The sequence below is a fragment of the Drosophila willistoni genome (assembly GCF_018902025.1).
Source record: "Drosophila willistoni isolate 14030-0811.24 chromosome 2R unlocalized genomic scaffold, UCI_dwil_1.1 Seg167, whole genome shotgun sequence".
In the NCBI taxonomy this organism is placed as follows: domain Eukaryota; kingdom Metazoa; phylum Arthropoda; class Insecta; order Diptera; family Drosophilidae; genus Drosophila; species Drosophila willistoni.
The window spans coordinates 15476627-15497347 of NW_025814050.1; the positions used below are offsets into that span (position 1 = coordinate 15476627).

General features: G+C 34.8%; 1 protein-coding gene across 2 annotated transcripts in view; it reads right to left on the minus strand.

Moving 5' to 3' along the window:
* LOC6641841 (peroxisomal membrane protein PEX14) overlaps window positions 1-19400 on the minus strand; it is a 32584-nt gene extending 13184 nt beyond the window's left edge. The window contains exons 1-2 of one of the 2 annotated variants that reach the window (XM_047010618.1): window positions 6362-6793; window positions 4349-4408 (exon numbers count right to left, since the gene is read on the minus strand). In XM_047010618.1, the coding sequence (XP_046866574.1) occupies window positions 4349-4408; window positions 6362-6505 (204 nt within the window). In that variant the 5' untranslated portion in view covers window positions 6506-6793. Of the gene's footprint in view, window positions 1-4348; window positions 4409-6361; window positions 6794-17682 lie in introns of those variants that run through there. The other variant, XM_023175885.2, reaches the window with a different exon arrangement.
* Between the last annotated feature and the right edge of the window lie 1321 nt (window positions 19401-20721).

Consider the following 20721-nt stretch of genomic DNA (forward strand, 5'->3'; position numbering starts at 1 on the left):
CAAATTGATTTTAAAGGTGTTATTTTACATAGGTTTTTTTTGTCTTTAGAAAATTCCCACCCATTTACCCATATTTAGAGTAAATGCCATGCAGTTTTTCCCACAATAGAAAAAGAATAGAAATATAAAGTAGAACATAAAATAATTATAAAAAAATAAAACAAGAAATGTATATATTATATATGCTTATTTTTTAACGTTGTAATTAAGCGCATGCTAACAGAGGGAGATAGAGATAGAGACAGAGAATTAGAGCGAGAGACAATTAAAATGCACGCAGTGGAACAAGAATTGCATATTGTTTGCATATTTGTTCATACATGACAAGAACAAGAACAACAAAACAGGAAAAAAACAATATTAGTTTATATATACATATATATGTATATATATATATAGAAAGGACGAGCAAGGCAAAAGGCAAACATGCGAGAAAGAAAAAAACAGTTGAAAATTATACGATATAGCTTGTTTGTTTGTTTTTCAATTCACATTTTTTTCTCATTTTACCCCAATATGCACACACAGGCATACAGATCACATACACCCGCACTTACACACATTCACACACACACACACACACAGACACAAACAGACATACATACATACATATATATATATATAAAGCTACTAAACCTAGCACGCTACTAAGAGCACGGGCCACAGCACAGAGACAGACAGTGAGAGAGAGAGAGAGATTTAAGTATATACGAGTATATATATTTAATATATTAAGATAGAGAGAGAGAGCGAGAGAGTTAGAGAGAGAGAGAGAGATACAGAGCGTTTTGTGATTAGACTTTTAGACACCAATATACGAAAAGAATTGGCAAATTTGTATTCAATTAATTTGCAATTTGACTGTACCTAATTGACGATTGAAATTTTCTTTGCATACTTTTTTGGGCTGTTTATCATGAGAGAAATTTATTGTAAATTTGATGTCGCGAGCGTACCTGCATATTGAAAGAAATAAACAATAAAGGTGTTCAAGGTGTATTTGTGTGCGTGTTGGTTTGTGTTCGTGTGTGCGTGCTTCGCATAGAGATACACAGAGAAGGAGAGATATGGAAAAATAGAGGGGAAAGAGAGTAGAAGAGATTTCTTTTTGTGTACTTGTGTGTGTGTGTGTTTGTGTGTATGTGAGTGTCTGTGTGGGTTTATTGTGTAAAAGAAAAGCTTAAAGATGAGCTGCATAAGCTAAAGAGCGGAGAAAGGAAAAGTATTCTTGAAGAAGAACTGTGCCATCAAATAAAATTTTGTTGCAATTTCAATATATTAAATATGACCAATAATTTTAGTATAGCATACAGTTCAGCTGGCGATTGAGACCAACAATTTGTTGTAGCTGTGTTTCTGATACAAGTAATGTAAATGGTTTTTATTTTTGTTATGAATGCGACTCTGGTTATTCACTTGACGATTGCTCATATTCATGATTTTGTTGCTTACTTTTTGTTTTTGTTTTTGGTTTTTTTTTTGCATTTTTGCATGATTTGATTAAGTTGATAATTATAGAGTTTTTTTTGTTCTTGGTTTGGGTGGGAGATTGGGCGGGGCCGGCATAGCTACAGTTAAAAAGGCTTTCTAAACTACATAAAAACACATTTCCTTATATCGTATTTTAATATATATTAGTAGATATCACGCCAACTCCAAACTTACCCAGACTGCTGGAAATAGTTTTTTTCTTTTCTCTTTTTTTTTATTATTTGTGCGTTTTTTTTTATTACATGTAACTTACATAACCCAAAAGAAAATTTCAACCCAGTTAAAGCCTTTTTTACCCTCCCCCCTGCTATGCGTACGCGTTTCGGTTATTCCTTCTTGTTTTTTTTTTTGTTTGTTTTTCTTTCTTGCTTCAACATTTGAATGTTCCACAAAAAAATAACTATATACATATATATTTGTTTATATATATATGTGTATGTTTTTTAGTTTTTTTTTTTTATATCTACACACATGTGCATATATAAAACGGTTTTGAGCCGAAATTAAAATTTTCATTTCAATTCGAGGCAAAGTTTTCACTTTGGCATTGTCGGGGGGCATTGTCAAAGTGAACATTCTCGTTAGTTGCATTTTCGCATTTCTCTTTTGTAAAACATTCATATTGCATTTCTTTTTTTTGTTTTGGTTTTTGTTTTGTTCATTTTCTTTTTTTTTTCGGGATATTCGTTGTGTTCTTGATTGGTTTGTGGCTTTGTGGAACAAATTTCGCAATTGAATCAAGTTGAGCTCCTAGATCGAAAACGGGAATGAGAGGCAAGTAAGCTTTACAGAATCTTTTTGGGAAAACTTGATACCATTTTTGTTGTTTTGCTTTTTGTCTTTTTATAAATATTTAAAATGCATTTTAGGTGTATTTTGTTGAAGTTTGTTTATGTATTGTATTGATTGTTGGTGGTTTCTTTGTTGGTTGTTAGTTAATGTTGCATACTTTCTTTTTGTTTATAGTTCTTTTGGTTTTTGTTCATAATATTTAAAATTGTTTCGTTTTTTTTTGGTTCTACAAATAATAAACGATTGACTGTGATAAAAGCTTTGAATGGTAGAGAGCGACGCAATATAAAAAAACAATAACAAAACATAAAACTAATAATTATAAAGATTAAATGGAAATTGATTGAATCTGCTACTAATTAAGAGCGCACACAAAATGTTTATAATTACCCAGATATTTGTGGCTTGTCATAAACAAAAAAAAAACTAAATAAACTTGTTGAGTTCACATATTGATTTATGCTAATCACTTGCCCTCCTATTTTGTCTGCCTTCCCGCCCATTCGATGTTGTGTTAATTAAACTGCTCTCGATTTGCATGAGCAAATAACTGCGGATGAATTATGGTAAATTAACGCGACCAAAAGCTCTCTTAATCAAACATCTTCATGCAATGTTAACAGTTGTTTTAGTAAATTTAAATTGTGGCTTGACTGGATGACTTTAAGTAAGTTATAACATTAAGAAAATATCAAATCGTTTCGATTAATCTTTGCAATAACAATATAAATTTTACTTTAGAACGTTTTAAAGAACATTTTGCTTTGATTTTTTGATTTTTGCTATAACAAAAATGATTAGCTAAAAAGCTAGCGTTTCGTTTGGATCCTAATAAACATTTCTGTAGTATACCTTTACGGGCGATAAGCTAGGATTTCGTTTGGATCCTTATAAGCATTTCTGTGGCGTACCTTTAGGAGCGATAATATAGAATGATTTTTTCTAAAAAGATATGTATTAAGTTTTAAGAGAAAGGAATTGATACTACCAGTTGCTATAAACTTGGTGTGTGGTAGCAAAAATTGTAAACGTTACTAAAGCATACTTTGAGGAGTTACAAAATCGAAAGTTTATTCGATTTAGATAAAATAAAGATTACTATGGCATACCCTTTCCGTTTTTCGAGCATCGTTCTGAGCGAAACGTGAGGGTAGCATATGTACTTTTAGGAACGATTATTAAAAATAAGCTGGAACAGAAGCACAGGCAAATTTTTGAAGATTTTGCACTATAGAATTTCTAATGTAATTTTAATTTTTTTTTTTAAAACTGTAAATTTTTTAAATTATAATTGAGTCAATTTTGTAAACATTTTGTATGCGCACTTAAACGACTTAAGGCATTTATGAAAATGAAAAACACAATGAGTGTAGGAATGGATAGAGGGGACCATAATGTTGATTTGATTCAGGAATTTTCCTGGCTTTACTTGCAATACGGTTATCGCTTACTATCTAAAACACAAATGATGAGGACGAGCAGAAGGGCATGGTGGTCGTTCAAATCAAAGCAATGAAAATGCTTGTAAATATTCAATGCAATTTCTTCATCTTTAGCACTTTTTCCATTTTTTTCTTAAAATTTCATGCCTACCGCCCTGCTTTGCAGTTAATAAAATATTAAAAATATTTTTATAGGCTTCTCTCGGGCTCAAACATTCACCCCAAAATCAAGAAGACGGAACAAAAAAAATTCGAAAAAATATTTTTAATATTTTATGTGCAAATGCGTTTTATTTTTGTTTTTTTTTTTGGGGTAGAGCGGGCGGGGGGAAACCAGGAAAAAATGTGTGTAATACGCATAAGAAAAAAACGTTTTCCAAAACGAAAATAACATACAAAGCAAATAGAATAATTTACAAGCATTTTCATTGTACTTTCAAATTACAACCAAACTGCAAGACGGGAGCAACGTAAGCGACACGGCACGTAATGTATTTACGTTTAGTGAGAGCATTACGTTGCACACACACACATACATATTTTTTTTCTTAAATAGAAATGTGTAATGAGTGTAAACGAAAAGTAAGTAATATTCAAATTGGAATTTCTTTTTGGTCACTTACTTCCGGCGGTGGCGGCGGCGGCTGTGGTGGTGCCGGTGGCGTAGTCACGTATGTGTTTTTCTGCATATTTCGTAAGATAGTTACGTAGTAGATATGTTTTTTTTTTGAGGTTATGTTTTTTGGTCAACAACATTGAGACGCATTTAATTTGAAATTGAGGAGAACGTAAAAAGTTACGTGAGCGAAATGGCGCGTAAATAATTATTATTTTAGCGTTTCAAGTTAAAATAAAGTTAAACATAATGTGTACAACGTTATGTTAGGTGTACATAAGAGAGAAAGCGATAGTGGTGACAGGGCGATAGTACGGAAAATATGTATAAGAGATTCATATGTACGAGTATGTGTCAAAATTGATTGTATTTTGCATTTGTGTTAGATAGTTAATAGGTATATGCCAGTTGATTCATGAATGGAATCTTACAACATTTGTGTTATTGTAAATCAAAAATGTTTCATATATATAAATGCTTATGTGTGTGTGTGTAGATGTTGTTGGTGTAGGTGTAAGTGTGTGTATTGTGTGGGTGTGAGTGTAAGGAAATCATAAATATTCGAATTGTTCGAATTGTGCTTTATATTTGATTATGTAGTTAGTTAGTATTTGATATTTCATAGCTCGTTTTTTGGGTTTTAATTTTTTTTATTGTTGATTATGTTTGTATATTTTTTTAATGGAAAAATAGTTAGAAGCTTGTTTGAGAATTGTTTTTTTTTTTTAAGTACTACTACAGGTGCAGCGTGTGTGTGTGATTTTTTGTAAGTATTTTTTGAAAAGAGCGCACTAAATGTCTGTTTTGATTTTGAGTATTGTGAAGTGAAGATCTACTTAGTACACACGTCTTTTGAATTATACTTTAGGTATTATTTATACTTTACAATAGAGTTTAAAGCAAGTGCAAAAGTAGGCGAAAGTGGGTGGTTCATTAGGGGTTTAGGGGTGGGGTGGGGTGGGTTAAGAGTTTTATAGTGCATGGGGGTATTGTTATCAACTTTAGTTGAAACTAAGTGTTATTTGGATTGGGTGAGAGTGACAGAGACAGAGAGAGAGAGAGAGAGATAGGTTAGATTTATAGGTAGAGGATAGAGACAGAGTTAGAAGAAGAGAGCGAGAGAGAGATAGAGAGAGAGAGAGATAGTTTGTGACTTTAGGAATAGAGCAAAAGCACTATATATGTATCATATAGTAGAGTAGTTAATTTGAATAAAAATCGTGGTTATAAGCTAAATTGTACAGCGCATTAAATATTTATTGGTTTTGCTTTGGCTGGCAGAGCGCTTATAGACTTGAAATATATGTATATATAGACTAGTAAATCTCTATATAAATAGTATATATATATATGGTAAATATAACTTCTAAAAACTTCTACGAAGTTTATTCTAATACTCTTTCAGAAGCAAAGTTATGAAACGTTCCAAAAGCAGGAGGAGGTCATTTAAAAACTCTAAGATCAAAAAAGTTCAAAATCCTAGGCATAGAGTTGTTACACTACATTTAAAAAAATATTGGATTGGTTCTAGGAGGCTTGACATACAATTTGTAGATTAGGATGTTGTGTGTCTAGTTATTATAAATTCTTTGAAAAAATTGTGTTTGAACGTGGGCTGGGCTCGTAAAAGGAGGCTAGAGAAAAAGATATAGAATATATGGTAAGTTGATAGAGATAGTTTGGAAATATGGCATAGTTTAAGGGGGGAGTAGGAGAGAGAGAGAGAGAGAGAATGAGAGAGAGAGAGAGGTGGTAAATAAGTAAGGAAGTTCAGATGGGATAGAAATTGAAATTTCATTTTAGCTGATGATTTTCATTTGATGGCTTTGCGCTCATTAAAAGGGGATTTTGGTTTTTAATACTTTTGCTTTGCTAGATATTTAGTATATTCGTTTAAGTACTTTTCAAGGTAGAGAAAGAGACAGACAGAATGTGGTATAAATATTAATTTTTTTTTTTGGTTTTGTTATCATTATATGGTTTTTTTCTTTTTTGGTTTTAATTTGTTAATTATTATTACCCATGACTCTGGTGGATAACGAGGAAATGGAGCTATTTCTTTAGTTGCTACATTACTAGGCAACTCAAGTCTTCCACCTAATTTTCGTAGCTTTCTTCTTCTCGCCACCCGAGATTTCGATCTTAGCATCAATGCGGCCTGCATCTTGTTTTTTTTTGTTGTTGCTTTTTGCTTACAGTAACGGTAACAGTAGTAACGGTAAAGGTAACGTCAATCGGTTACGTAAGTAAGTAAGGTTTACGTTTTGAGTCTACAGTACAAAATCAATGGAGGAATGACACAGGTTACGTTTAGGAGCTTAAAACTGTTGTACAAAAAAAAAAAAGGACACACACACAGAAGTCCTTTAATGTCACGTAAGGCGTGGCGTGGCGTCGTGTCACGTTATGTTTGTTATGTCGTTCAGTGTGAGAGTTAAATATATATAAATATATATAGAGAGACACAGAGAGAGAGAACGTTGAGAGAGATAACTACGAGCGCACGTTAGATAGGCACAAAGAGGAGAAGTTGATATAGAAAATAATAAGTATTTTGGAAACTTTTTTTTTTTTGTTGTTTTTCTTAGTGTGTATAGTTGTAGTTCTTCTTATTGTTGTTGTTGTTGTAGTTGTTGTTATTATTGTTGTTTGCTGCTGTGATTGGTTGAGAAACTGCGTCAGTGACTGAGTAGAGAGAGAGGGGCACTGGCGCAGTTGAGTGGCGGGCTGAGGATGGGCTGCGTTGATCGACAGTGGTCGGCTTTCGCTCCGTTACGTCGTCGTCGTTGTTGTTGTTGTTGTTGTTGTTCTTGGTGTTCTGTCTTGTTAGTTGTTGTTGCTGTTATGTTGTTGCCACTTTCCAGCGATGATGCTTCTGACTTCTTTGACACCTACGTCGACGTCTTGTTCTACGCCGCTGTGGTGATGTAAATGTCCTTCTCGGCTGCAATTGCGACTGCGACGGCAACTCTTGATGACGTAATAGCGCGCGCGTATTACGCAATGGCCGCCACATATAACGACGTGACGTTACAATGAATTTTTACTAAGGTCTATGGCAATGACTTGATTGTTTTTGGTTAGAATTGTATATATACTTATATTCCCTATTTCTAGATCGTCACCTCGCGCATCGTAACATAACGATCGAGAGGCTTTTGCTACGTATCGTTAACGTCACGCCATATCGTATTCGTTGGTGATTTCATTTTCGTTTGTATTTTGGCATTATAAGTTATAAACATTTATTATGATCTATGACAATTGTCACGTGAACGGTAAGCGCACTATAACGTCAAAGTCTTATTCTAAGCATTTATATGCGAGTAGAAAAAATTTCTTTCTTTATTGACGTAACGTAGTATTATTTAGTGTTGAGAGAAGGCAATATCGTTGTTCAAAAATTTTTTGCAGTTTTTGTTTTCTTGGTAATTATCTGTATTCGATCACATTTGGTGCAAATTTCATTTTTATAATTTATAATTTTTTATTTTTTATTTAGTAGTAGAAGTAGAAAAAATATTTAAAGCTGGTTTTTTGCAATTTATTTTTTTTGTAGCACTTTTTTACTTTCTTATCGCTGTTGTTGTTGTTGTTGTTCTTGGTATTGTATTACAAAACATTTCTCGAGGAATTGATATTCGATTTTACTGCTCCAATTTATTATTATCATTCTGTTTTAGAATATATATGCATTTATATATTATATATATATACATATATTGGTTGCTGGTTAGTTCATATCACAATTGTTGCAGTTTTTTTATTTATTTGTTTTTTAATATTATTATTGCTGTTTGTTGTAATTGATTTTATTATTTAGTAACTTTTTCTAGGTTCACGCCTAGATAGATCAAAAAAAAAAAACTATTATTTATTTGATAAAAAAACTTTTTGTTGATGTGCCGAAAAATTGAATATTTTGTTAGGTTGATGTTGAAATTAGTTTATTAGATTTGAAGCCTCCATGCAAATTGCTCATTCACTTACAATTTTCTTTAATTTGTGGTGAGATTCAGGGAATTTGGCCCTTAACCTGAATACTAGCCTAACCTGAACCGGCCCCCATTCAAGAGTTGAGACAAGTCGAGTGCAAAGTTTCCAGGCCATTGCAAATCACTTGCAAAAATCTTGTGAGTAATGCAAACATAGCAAATATTTATGGCATATAAGCCATGTCCCTGCACTGCTATGCCATAATTCAAATGCCAGCCCAACTAGTAGCACCCAGGACCAACCTCAGGACTTATGTATGTACATATGTATGTTCAAAGGATATGCATGAGAAAACCGAAAGAAAAAAAAAACGAAAATAAAAACTAAGAAGAAAGAATTGTAAAATACAGGCAGAAACTGTATGCAGCTGTTGGAATTCATATGCAAATGCAGTAGGAGCAGCCATCGAGAAGAGAGAGCTCGACTGAAGAGGCCTTTGTTAGCCGAAGCTAAGCAAAACTGGCAACTGTGAACCCAAAATTTCAATAATTCAACAGCGCAAAGCGGAAAAAGTCACTCGTTGAACGATGCAGATGAAATTTTAATGAATTACAGATTCATGCACACACACACACACACACACACAGATTCGAAAAGACTGAGCCATGCAGAGTGCATTCAGGGTCGTTAATGGACAATAACATGTCATACACACACAAACACACACACACACACAAAGGCTCTCCAACACAGACACATACATGGCTGACATAACCGAAAAAACAAATCGCTGACTGTCTGGTTGGCTGGCTGGCTGGTTGCCTCTACTCTGCTCTCTGACTCTTACTGACGCCTAAAAGATTGCTACATTTTTGCAATTAAGCACATATACAGAGACACACGCACACACAGAAACACATATACATATATACAGATTTTTGTGCGTCTGCTTGTTGTTTTCCTACACATGTTGCAGTTTGGCAGCCAGTCAACTGCATCTGCAACTACAAAATCAACAACAATAACAGATGCAGCAAAACTATCCTGCTGACAACATAAGCGCATAAAAGTATACTATGAAAATTAATTTGTGCGCCATGATTTTACCAGAGAACATTGGGCCAAATTCTTCTTTTGATTTTGGAATTACCTAAACATATGCTGTAAAAATAAAATTCGAACTATTTTAAAGTAGAGATAATCAAATCTTCGAAAAACCAAATTATGGTGTTAACAAGAGATTTTCAACATGTTTGTTTTACTTAAATCAAATGTAATTTTCACTCAAAAATGTCTTTTTTTTTGTGGTATTATCGTTTGAGAAAATGTTATGTTTTTTATCCATTAAAATAAACATGTTTGTACAAATAAAACGAAATCGCAGTCGAGAAGTTTGTGCTATAAAACTTTCGTTACATTGTGGTTTATATTAAAACAATTGAAATTTTTTCCCATAGTGCAGCATGTGCCACCAACAGCCACAGTCTACTCGGGAATATGGATAAATGGCAGTAATATATAGAATTGTATTTTTTTTGTTTCTCTCCATTTGTCTTTTGGTTTTCTCCATTGTAAATTTCATTAACGCAGAGAAATTGACAATTTTTTATTACCACAATTCGTATGCGTTGAATTGCCAATTGTGTCAAGTGCATTAACAAGTAAATTACAATCAGCAAGCGGCAAAGACAAGTGATTTTCATTTCAGCACAAAGGGGTCAACTTGTTCATCACGTTTTATCACATTATAATAAATGCAGCTGAACCCAAACTGCCAATCGAGTTTATTGAATTATTAATTTAAAGAATTAATGGCAGAACGAATGGCAGAAAAAGGTAATTAAAAGTTAGAGTTTTCCCAATACAAATTTCAATAAGATAAAATTAATGTTTTCACAATGATTATAATTTATCGTTAGTTTAATTAGCTCTTTTTTTATGCTGAATATAAAAATTTTCTACACAATCTATAAATTGGTTTATTTTTAAACTTTCTTTTAAGTGTTTAAATGCAGAAATATTCTATATGACAACTTCGTCCAGATATGATCTCAAAGTATAAGTAATTTATTTAGAACACAGTGCGTATACGTAATTATTTGTTATTTAGCAATTTAATGTATATCACTGATCTAATATAAATAGAAGTTATAGAAAATTTTTAAAACTAAACCTATTTATGAACAAATTACCAGCAAATAGCTAAAAGAAATAGCATGGAGACTTTTCTGTTCAAGCCGATGATTCAGTTGGATTAAACGTGCGACTAATTGAACAATTAAATTGACCACAAATCAAGCCTCAATTAATTTGAACTGCCCGCATGGAATGACCCAATAACTTTTGCTCAATTAACATTGGTTGGTCAAGGTAAATATACCATTTGGACCATGTATGGCTAAAATAAACATCAGTCATTCACCCAAGCACACACAGACACTCACACTCATAAACACACACACACACTGATGTAATCACACCTAACTAGCGAGAAGAGATAGTGGCACTTTCCAACAATTGGCTGTCAACAATCAAATAACATGACTCTCTAGCTCTTTTCGCTGCGGGAATATACATACATTTGAACAGTTGCAATTTCTCACGGTTAATGGAAATGCACACTTTTGTTGTCTTTAATTACACCTTAGGGTTATGGACTTGATTTGGAAGACGACTTAAAAGGTTTGCAGTTTTCAGTACTAAGGAATTAAGGCTACTTTCCTGCGGCATTAGTTGGTCTGTTTTTGGCATCCCTAACCTTTGACCAGCCGCAAAACCAGTCAAAAGGTGTGCTCTTATGTAAGACCTTTAAATGTTAAAGTTGAATTCGAAAAATTATAGACTTTTTTCATAATTTGCGGTGGCTTTAGATGCAGAAGGTCAAATGTTTAAAAAGGCTTATAAGAATGTATTTAAATGTGCCTACAGTTCCAACGTTCTCATTTGTTCCATAGGTCTCTTTGTTTAAGTAAGTAAGAAAGCGAGATTAAATTTTTTAAAATTTATTCTGTGCTTGAATTATACAATACATACAAAAGTCGCCAAGTGCATGAAAAGTCTCCAATACTTGTGTATAATGAGGATAAATAGTGACAGCTCAAACGGATTTTTAAAGTCAAAAGTCGAACGACAAAGATATCTTTTAACTTATCCTTCAAGCGATCATTTTATAATACATAATTTAAAGCAAACTATTTTGTGGTAAGATGAATAAAATAAATTAGGTAAAATATAAAAAAATTGTCTATACAAAGCATGAATCTGGCTATTTCAAAACTTGAAAAGTGTCATCTAGTTAGCTCTGACTGCACCTTCTTGTGCGGACAGATCTCAAGATAAACTTTTTGTATGTGAGATTTTCAAACTGTTTTGCCCATAAAAATGTCAAATGCAATTGCGAGTATTTTTGCCTCCCCCCAAAAAGCGCCTATAATAATTTGTGAGTTCTTAAAAGCTTTTTATAGTCTTCATGACAGGCACTGGAAATCACACATCGAATATCACCAACTCTTCCTCTCAATGCATTCCTTTCGAATGGTGATTTTTCACATCGAAGATAAATGGGGATATATATGGTACAATATAAAACAGAGATGCCAGTTTCGAGCCAAAAATCGAAAATGAATTTAAATGTGGTTTTGGTTATAAATGAGAAGAGGTTTATCTCTCTGTTGATGTTTCTCTTCTCCTCTCTTGTCTCCCCATCCTAGAATTTGCCACTCTGAATGTGTCCTCCCTCTCAGGCCAAATGTGTTTGTCTCATACTCTCTCTCTATCTCTCTGTCTCTCTGAATGTGTGTCAATGAATTATGCAACAATAATTCAATGAACCAGCTACAAAGTATGCAATAAAAAACACAACTGTCGTTTAGCGGCTTCTTGGTACATTTCGGACAGCTCGTTGATTGCCACTTAATTGTGAGATTGTCATTGAAGAGGAACAGTAAAAGAGGGAGAAGTAAAAAAAAAAGGGAACAACAAATTGGAACTGCAATATGTCACTTACAATTACGGCAACAAGCCCAGTACCCAACGTGCCTGACAAACAATTACGATGACGATAACAACTGAGAGAAACTATGCAACGATGGTGGGGAAGAGAAAATGCAACAGAAGGACACTTTCTACTGACTCCTTACTCCTCAGCTGGTCAGCTGTGTAGACCTTGGTAGAAGGAAGGGAAAACTGTCACCGACCACAGGCGACACTTTGAGTAATTATTGAGGCTGCTGCATTTTGCCCAAGCGAATGTCCATGGTGACACTTTTTGGGTTTCCCCATTCCAAAATTTTCCCTTTTTTGTTTTTGGCAGCCGTCGGCGTAATTGAAAATTAAATTAAGTTCAATTGTTAAAGAAGATGACAGAAATACGGGTAAGAAAATCAAGAAACGTCTATCCATTTGGGTGTAAATAATTCTGATTTTGCAATGCAATCAAATGTCCTCGAACCAGTTAAGTGAAGCATCACAAGAGGCCAAATGGCTAGATAATGGAATTACCAATGCATTCTAGTGTCAAATATTTAAGATTAAGGTAAACATTCGAATGCATTGCCTGAAATGCATTTACATATGACTGAATTTTACTTATGTGCATTAAGGATTTGCTTTTAATTGCATAAAATTAAATTGATTTTAAATCTGTATCAATATTTATATTAGGTAATATTTTTCAAAATATTTTTGTTTGCTTAAACATTTTATCTTTACCAAAAATTTTGTTTGAGCAGGCTTCAGGTCAATCTTACTGATTTATTTGTAAGACTTTAAATCATAGGCAACACAAAAGGTGAGCAGGTTGTCTGTATAGCTATTTCAAGAACCACCAAGTTCTATCATCAGCAGACTTCGCTAAAGAATCCACAATTGTAATGGCCATACCATATCTTCAACACTAAAACTAGTTGGGAATTACATTGCCAACTAAATGAAGCGAAAAAAGAACGGCAAAGCTTGCAACTGCAGATTCCACCTTTTTTGTGTGCATACCCATGGGCGCCAGCTGAATTAGTGTAAAGGGCTTCGCCTTAACCAACTAATCGTCGCGCCCAAATATTTTGTAATAGTATATTGTACTATATGCAAAAAAGGGGTTTTTACAGCAAGTGTAAAACGGCGGGCCTTCCGTTTTTGGTATTTGTCTAGATTTCGACCTTATTGAAGTTAATCAAAAATTTTGTTTGAGCAGGCTTCAGGTCAATCTTACTGATTTATTTGTAAGACTTTAAATCATAGGCAACACAAAAGGTGAGCAGGTTGTCTGTATAGCTATTTCAAGAACCACCAAGTTCTATCATCAGCAGACTTCGCTAAAAAATTTTTGATTAACTTCAATAAGGTCGAAATCTAGACAAATACCAAAAACGGAAGGCCCGCCGTTTTACACTTGCTGTAAAAACCCCTTTTTTGCATATAGTACAATATACTATTACAAAATATTTGGGCGCGACGATTAGTTGGTTAAGGCGAAGCCCTTTACACTAATTCAGCTGGCGCCCATGGGTATGCACACAAAAAAGGTGGAATCTGCAGTTGCAAGCTTTGCCGTTCTTTTTTCGCTTCATTTAGTTGGCAATGTAATTCCCAACTAGTTTTAGTGTTGAAGATATGGTATGGCCATTACAATTGTGGATTCTTTAGCGAAGTCTGCTGATGATAGAACTTGGTGGTTCTTGAAATAGCTATACAGACAACCTGCTCACCTTTTGTGTTGCCTATGATTTAAAGTCTTACAAATAAATCAGTAAGATTGACCTGAAGCCTGCTCAAACAAAATTTTTGATTAACTTCAATAAGGTCGAAATCTAGACAAATACCAAAAACGGAAGGCCCGCCGTTTTACACTTGCTGTAAAAACCCCTTTTTTGCATATAGTACAATATACTATTACAAAATATTTGGGCGCGACGATTAGTTGGTTAAGGCGAAGCCCTTTACACTAATTCAGCTGGCGCCCATGGGTATGCACACAAAAAAGGTGGAATCTGCAGTTGCAAGCTTTGCCGTTCTTTTTTCGCTTCATTTAGTTGGCAATGTAATTCCCAACTAGTTTTAGTGTTGAAGATATGGTATGGCCATTACAATTGTGGATTCTTTAGCGAAGTCTGCTGATGATAGAACTTGGTGGTTCTTGAAATAGCTATACAGACAACCTGCTCACCTTTTGTGTTGCCTATGATTTAAAGTCTTACAAATAAATCAGTAAGATTGACCTGAAGCCTGCTCAAACAAAATTTTTGATTAACTTCAATAAGGTCGAAATCTAGACAAATTTTATCTTTACATGAATAATTTGGTAAACGTAAATCAACCGAACCAATTCCACGTCTAGAGGTTTGTTTTATTTGAATAAAAATGTGCAATAATTAAAACTATTGACTTTTGTTTTATTGAAATTATATATTTGTGTATTCCATAAATATAGTTGATTGATATCTGTTCAAAAGCTTTAAGACAAAATCTATAGCACTATAGAGAATCTTTTAAGTGTTTATTAATTATAGTTTAATAAATTTTATAGAGAATGTCAAAAAGCACTTTAGTATTGGATCACCAAAAAACCCGTTGCATGCTTTTTAGGGGAAATATTTCTCTCAAATCAGATTCCTAGAGGCTTCTACCGTATTTTCTCTAATGTTCACGAATTTTTGTAAATTTTCATACCAAAAACCAAAAACAAAACAAAAGAATTCCTTACGAAATTTAAGTAGATGTTGAGAAACATTCAAAATGCTCATTGCTGTAGATACAAAAAAAAATGTTAAACTGAATTTAACTTGAAAATTATATAAATTATGCAATAATCTAATCTCCAAACATAGTAGGAGATTGTTAAAGTACTAGATTTCTTTTAGTTTCAGCAAAGTAAAGTATATGTACATATATACGAATACATCAAATCAGAGAATTACATTTGCCATTTGCCTCACTCTGGTTTAAAGCTTTTTGCATTTCCCTTGGCAAGAGCCTGGGCAATTAATGCTAATGCAGTTGCTTATCTCAATGTCGTCATTTTGCTTATTCATAAAAATAGTTTTCTTTTTTTTGTTTTTTCGTTGCTTTCCACCTTTATTACAAGTTGTCTGTGCACATTTTTTTCATGACGTTTTGTTGGCGGTGATGATTTTGTTGCTGCATTTTGGCGTCCGCCATTTTGCCGCATACTTTTATATACATTTTTTTTTTCTAGTTACTTTTTTGCTCAACTATTTTCCAGCTAATTTACTAGCTGTTGTTTTTGTGCGAAAGCGCTCAACAAACTACGTATTTCTATATCCCCTCTTAGAGACTTAAGTGCGGGAAAGAGAAAAGCAGAGCAGTGCAAATAGCAAATGCCACCAAGGGAGACACTGAGAGGTAGAGTGGGTGGGTCGTTTTGAGGGGGTGTAAAATGACATTGCCGGGTGGGTGGGCTGATGGGTTGGACTGAGAATAAGTATAATAAATTTCAGCCGCCATTCGCTTTTGCTGTTTGCTTTCATCCATTTCTATTTTTTGGTGTTGTTTTTGGTCGCTTTTTCTTGACTTTTGTTTGCAACAATTTCTTTCTTTACGTTTTTAGTTGTTGTTTTGGCGTTTCCGCTTCTAGCTTACAGAGATTTTCTTTGTGCTGCGCGTTTTGTTTAATTTCTGCTTGGATTTTGTTTCACTATTTTTTTTTTCGCCCCCACCTAGAAACGCGATGGGCGGTGGCATCGCCCACCGCCATTTATAATAGTTTGTTTCACTGCTTATGCAAGTCAAATAATTGCACGGAAAATGCGCTAAGTTTTTTAATTTACACTCAACGTTAAGTGAGCTGTGATCTGGCTTAAAGATGCCAGAAATGGTTTTTAAAGTTGCCTTTGCACTTTTCTCGTTGACACACATAGGATTTGGCCTTTTACACAACATTTGGCATCAGTTGGGTGCCAGCTTGGTGGCTGATGGCTGTGGCAGGTGGATGCAGTGGGGGTGACTGAGGTGAGTGGGGCTGGTACTAAGGCCCAGGGACAACGGATGAGCACGTGTCTGTCTAAGCTTGCCAAAAACTTTTTTCTCCCTTTTTTTTTTTTCTTTTTTTTTGCTTTTGCACGGGCGTCGCATTATCAGACCGATACAAAGGCACATTATGCGCTTCCGATTTACAGGTTGTTCTAGTTGGTTATGGAAATTCTTCTGCCCTCACGTCCGAGCCCGAATTTTGCTCATTGGCATCTCTCAAATGGGGTTAGTAGTTGAACGAAACTTCCATGGACTACTTAAATTTGAGGCAGTGGGTTATAGTTGGTCCATTTGATAGCTTGTTGACTTTGGTCCAACGGCCACTTGCTTTCTGATCAGAAGAGATGACACAGTGTTGTTTTGGCATTTCCGCTTCTAGCTTACAGAGATTTTCTTTTCTTTAACTTAAAAGTTAGCAAGTGAAAATCCAAGCATGACATTTTGCACTTAGAGATCACGTCTTTTTGCACTAGATGATGGTAAGAGGGAGTTAAGAAGTGAAAAACAAAAGTCAGATGACCATGTCATTGAAAACTGTTGATTTAGCGACCATTTTAAGTTTGGAAAACATTGTTAATTGCTCTTTTTAAACCCAATTGGCAATTTAGAGCATTTTCTAACATTAAGACAGAAATTTCATAAGATCCTACAAATTCCATGTTCAATCAAATTAAAGATATATGTAGTTTCAAAATAAAGTAAACTATATTAAATCTCACTTGAAAAACATAATACATATTCATTAAAAACAAATCCACATTTTTCGGCTTAATAAATTCTGAAATTTTCCTTGAATGCATTTTGTCCTGCCGGACTCGCCCATGAATCCATTCATGAATTTAAGTAACTTAACTATATTAAGAACTTGGAACTTGCCTCACAATAAACAGCAAACAGTTTAAAAACAAAAAAAGAATCCTTTAGTAGATTCAGAAAATAACATTTCTAGCTCTATATATTTCCCTGACCAATACAAAATAATGTAAAGTGGTTCTTAAATTTTTGCATTTCATTTTCCCATTCATTCTAATGCACAATTTCCAGAAAATTGCATATTTTTTATTGCCTTTTGGCAGACCAACAGAAACAAAAAGGGAGGGGTGAAAAAAAACTTTTGTTGGCCCCGCCCATAGAAAAGTTTTTGCAACCAAAAAAAGATTTCTTCATACAAATTATAGAACTTTGATAGCAAATACTATTGAGTGTACACTTTGGGGCACTTTTGAGGTAAGTTGCCATGCCACGTTAATCGGCTAGATCACAGAAAACATGCAAAACTAAAAACACATACAATAAAATAGAGAATATATAGAAGACTGATACATATACATATACCATAAAGAAAGAAGAAAGATCGTTTTAATATATTTAAAGTTCGAGTAGTTAGACACTTATAGGGATGAATCCCTCTATCCCATTTACCTCGAGATGCTCGCAGACACAAATGCCTTCCTCGCAGTAGGCGCAGAGTTGCCACTTCCGACCATTGCCCAGACCCTTAAAGAGCAATTGCGGTTCATCGGTGAGTAGAGGTTCGTATTGGGTTTGCTGTAGACCGGAACTGAACTGCAATTCTCTTAGTTGACGCTTAAGGCCACTGGTCATGCCACCGGCTGCTCCATCGCCATCACCCACTTGCTCGAAGGCATCGCTACGTCTCATGCGATAGACACTGCATTTACGCTCCAATTGTGCCCCCGGTGGATGCATGGGCTCACCATCATCGTCGTCGGCATCATCGCCAGTTAGAGGTTGCCTCTCCAAAGCAATGCCATCTTCCAGACCCGGACGACGCAATTTGGCCACATGGCCCGGCGAGGCCATGGGTGTGGCCGGCGTTACAATGATGGCATCATGGTGGGGTAAAAACATGGCTGCGGCGCCAGCTAACTCGGCCTCAGCCTCGGCCTCCACTTCAGCGGCTGCTGCTGCTGCGGCCGCGGCCGAAGTACTGGCCAAGGGCAGAGACGTGGGCGAGGTTACTGTCGTTTTAACGCCGACCACAACCGATGGCAACGCCGTTGCTCCATCCATTTCCAATTGCGATACCAGCGGCAGTGTGGCTGTCGCTGATTTGTGCAGTTGTCCGGCCGCCATGGCTGCCGCAGGATGGAATCCTGCACTGCTGCCGGAATGCCGATGCACAAGTTTCGGTGAGACGCGTCCGTGTGACGAGGCGAATTGCTGATACGGCGTCTGCGGTGGTCCGCCATGTGGGGGTAATCCATGCATGTGCATATGACTGTGCGCATGCGCATGATGCGAATGCGAATGGGAATGGGTATGGCTATGGGCAGGAATGTGGCTATGCGGTGTCTGCATGCGCAGCTGCAGCACCGATTGGGTATCGCCCTCATCGATTGGCAGTAGGAGCTTCGATTGCGTCGTATAGGTGGCGCTTAGCTTGCGGCCCTGGGCTTGGGGAGCCCTCAGATAGTTCGTGGGCAGCTGATGGAATTGTCGCGATTGTCCGCGAGTGGGAGTCGAGGCCCCACCGCTGGCATGATCGCCGATAGCTGCTCCAGCCGCTTTCGGTGGATGTAGTTTCGCTTGTAGTTGTTGGTTCTTCTTCTGCTGTCGCTGGCGTTGACGTGCCTGGCGCGAGGCCAAAGAGGCACCGCCAGCAGCTGCATACATCTTGGAAGATTGGGCGTTAGAGTGTGTTTATTTGACTAGCTTACTTTGGTTAATTGTTTCTTGCTTAATCTTGGTTGTTTTTTGTTTTTTTTTTTTTTTTGGTTTCTCTAGTTACAATCTAAACTAAGCTTACTCTCGGCTATGGATTTACTTTTGGGTTCGGTTGAAAGCTGAGATTTTATGTTTAATTTCTTGCATGTACATTTTATTTTATGTTATCAATTATAATTTACTATGTTCTTCATTCTAAGCTCAATTCTAGCTTCAATTACTTTTGACTTAACCTCACTATTTCTTTAACCTCACTTTCTATGCGTACTTAACCTCACTTCTTGGCAGATACTTTTTCAAACTTGTTGTTATTACTGTTTAAGATATATTTTATTTGGACTCTTTTCATAATTACTATTTGCAGGTATTTCTCTAATATTTTCTCTCAAGTTGTAAGCCCAAATTTTGGTTTTTTGTTTTTGTTTTTTAACGTCTCCTACGTACATATAAAGCGTGTGTAAAATGAATTTAAAAATTCTTAGCAAAAGTTTGTTGTATTATTTTTTATTAGTTTCGTTTTTTTTTTTTGTTTTTTTCTTTCTTTTGGTTTTTCTTGTTTGTCTGTCCCTGTAAATATGCTACACTTATTCCTTTCTTGCAACTTGTTTTATTCTCTTTCTCTCTCTGTTTTCTTCACTTTTCTTACTTTTTGTGTGGTGTCTGTTTGACAAAAATGATTGTACTCTGGATTACTTGCTTGAAGCTTCAACCGAATCATATATAAAAACCTTTAAATCAATTGTGAAACCTAATCGAATCTTAAAAAAAAAATCATACATACATATACATATATAAAAACCATACAACAATTTTTAATTTAATGTACTTTTTGCTTAACTTCAACTTAGGCTAGGGATATATCCGAAAGATACTTTTTGTGCATATTCGCAGTGTTTGGTTTTGTTTTGTCTTCTTTCTTAAATTTTTATTGTTGTTTCGATATATAAAATATATGTTTCGAAAAATTCTTCTTCTTGTTGCGGTTGTTGTTGTTGTTGTTGTTGTTACGGTTTTTGATGTCTATTAAAATATGTTTTTCTTTGTTGTGTGTGTGTGTGTTATAAATATTTCGACTTTGTCTCTTTCTGCTTTCGGCTTATAAACATTTAATACAAAAAATATGCTCTTATCCACAATCAAATTGCATACAGATTTCTGATTTTATCCTTTTCTTGGGCGTATTGTCTGTGTGTAGCTGTACTTTATGTTGTTATATTTTGTTGCTGTTTTTCTTGTTGTTTTTGTTGTTGTGTATGACAAAATAAATAAGTGTTGAACTTTTTTGTTTAAGCTGCTCTCTTTTGTTTACAAAATTCTGCTTTGCATATTTTCCATTTTGATCTAACTAATGTCCATTAGGGTATAAAAAGCACCTAAAGCCTAAAAAACACAGACAAATACATACAATTATCTATACACATATACATACATTTACACAACAATTTATTAATATATTTTATGGTTTTTAATTTAATTTATATATATATAATTTTGATGAATCCTTGATTGGCGTTAAACTTGTTTCTTTGGTTTCGATTTGATTTGGTTTTTAAGCCGTCTAGACACAGAAGCATATGGAAATGATGATTACAATTTCATTTGAAAATCTCTTAACATATTGTTAAATATTAAATATATATATATGTTTTTCATCCATGCCTAAGATTAAGACATCTACGCACAATTCGAATCAGGTTATCATTTTCTCATTTCTCAGATCGTCTACATTTTCTTTTTTTATTGCAGTTTCATATTTCATTTTTGACATTGACA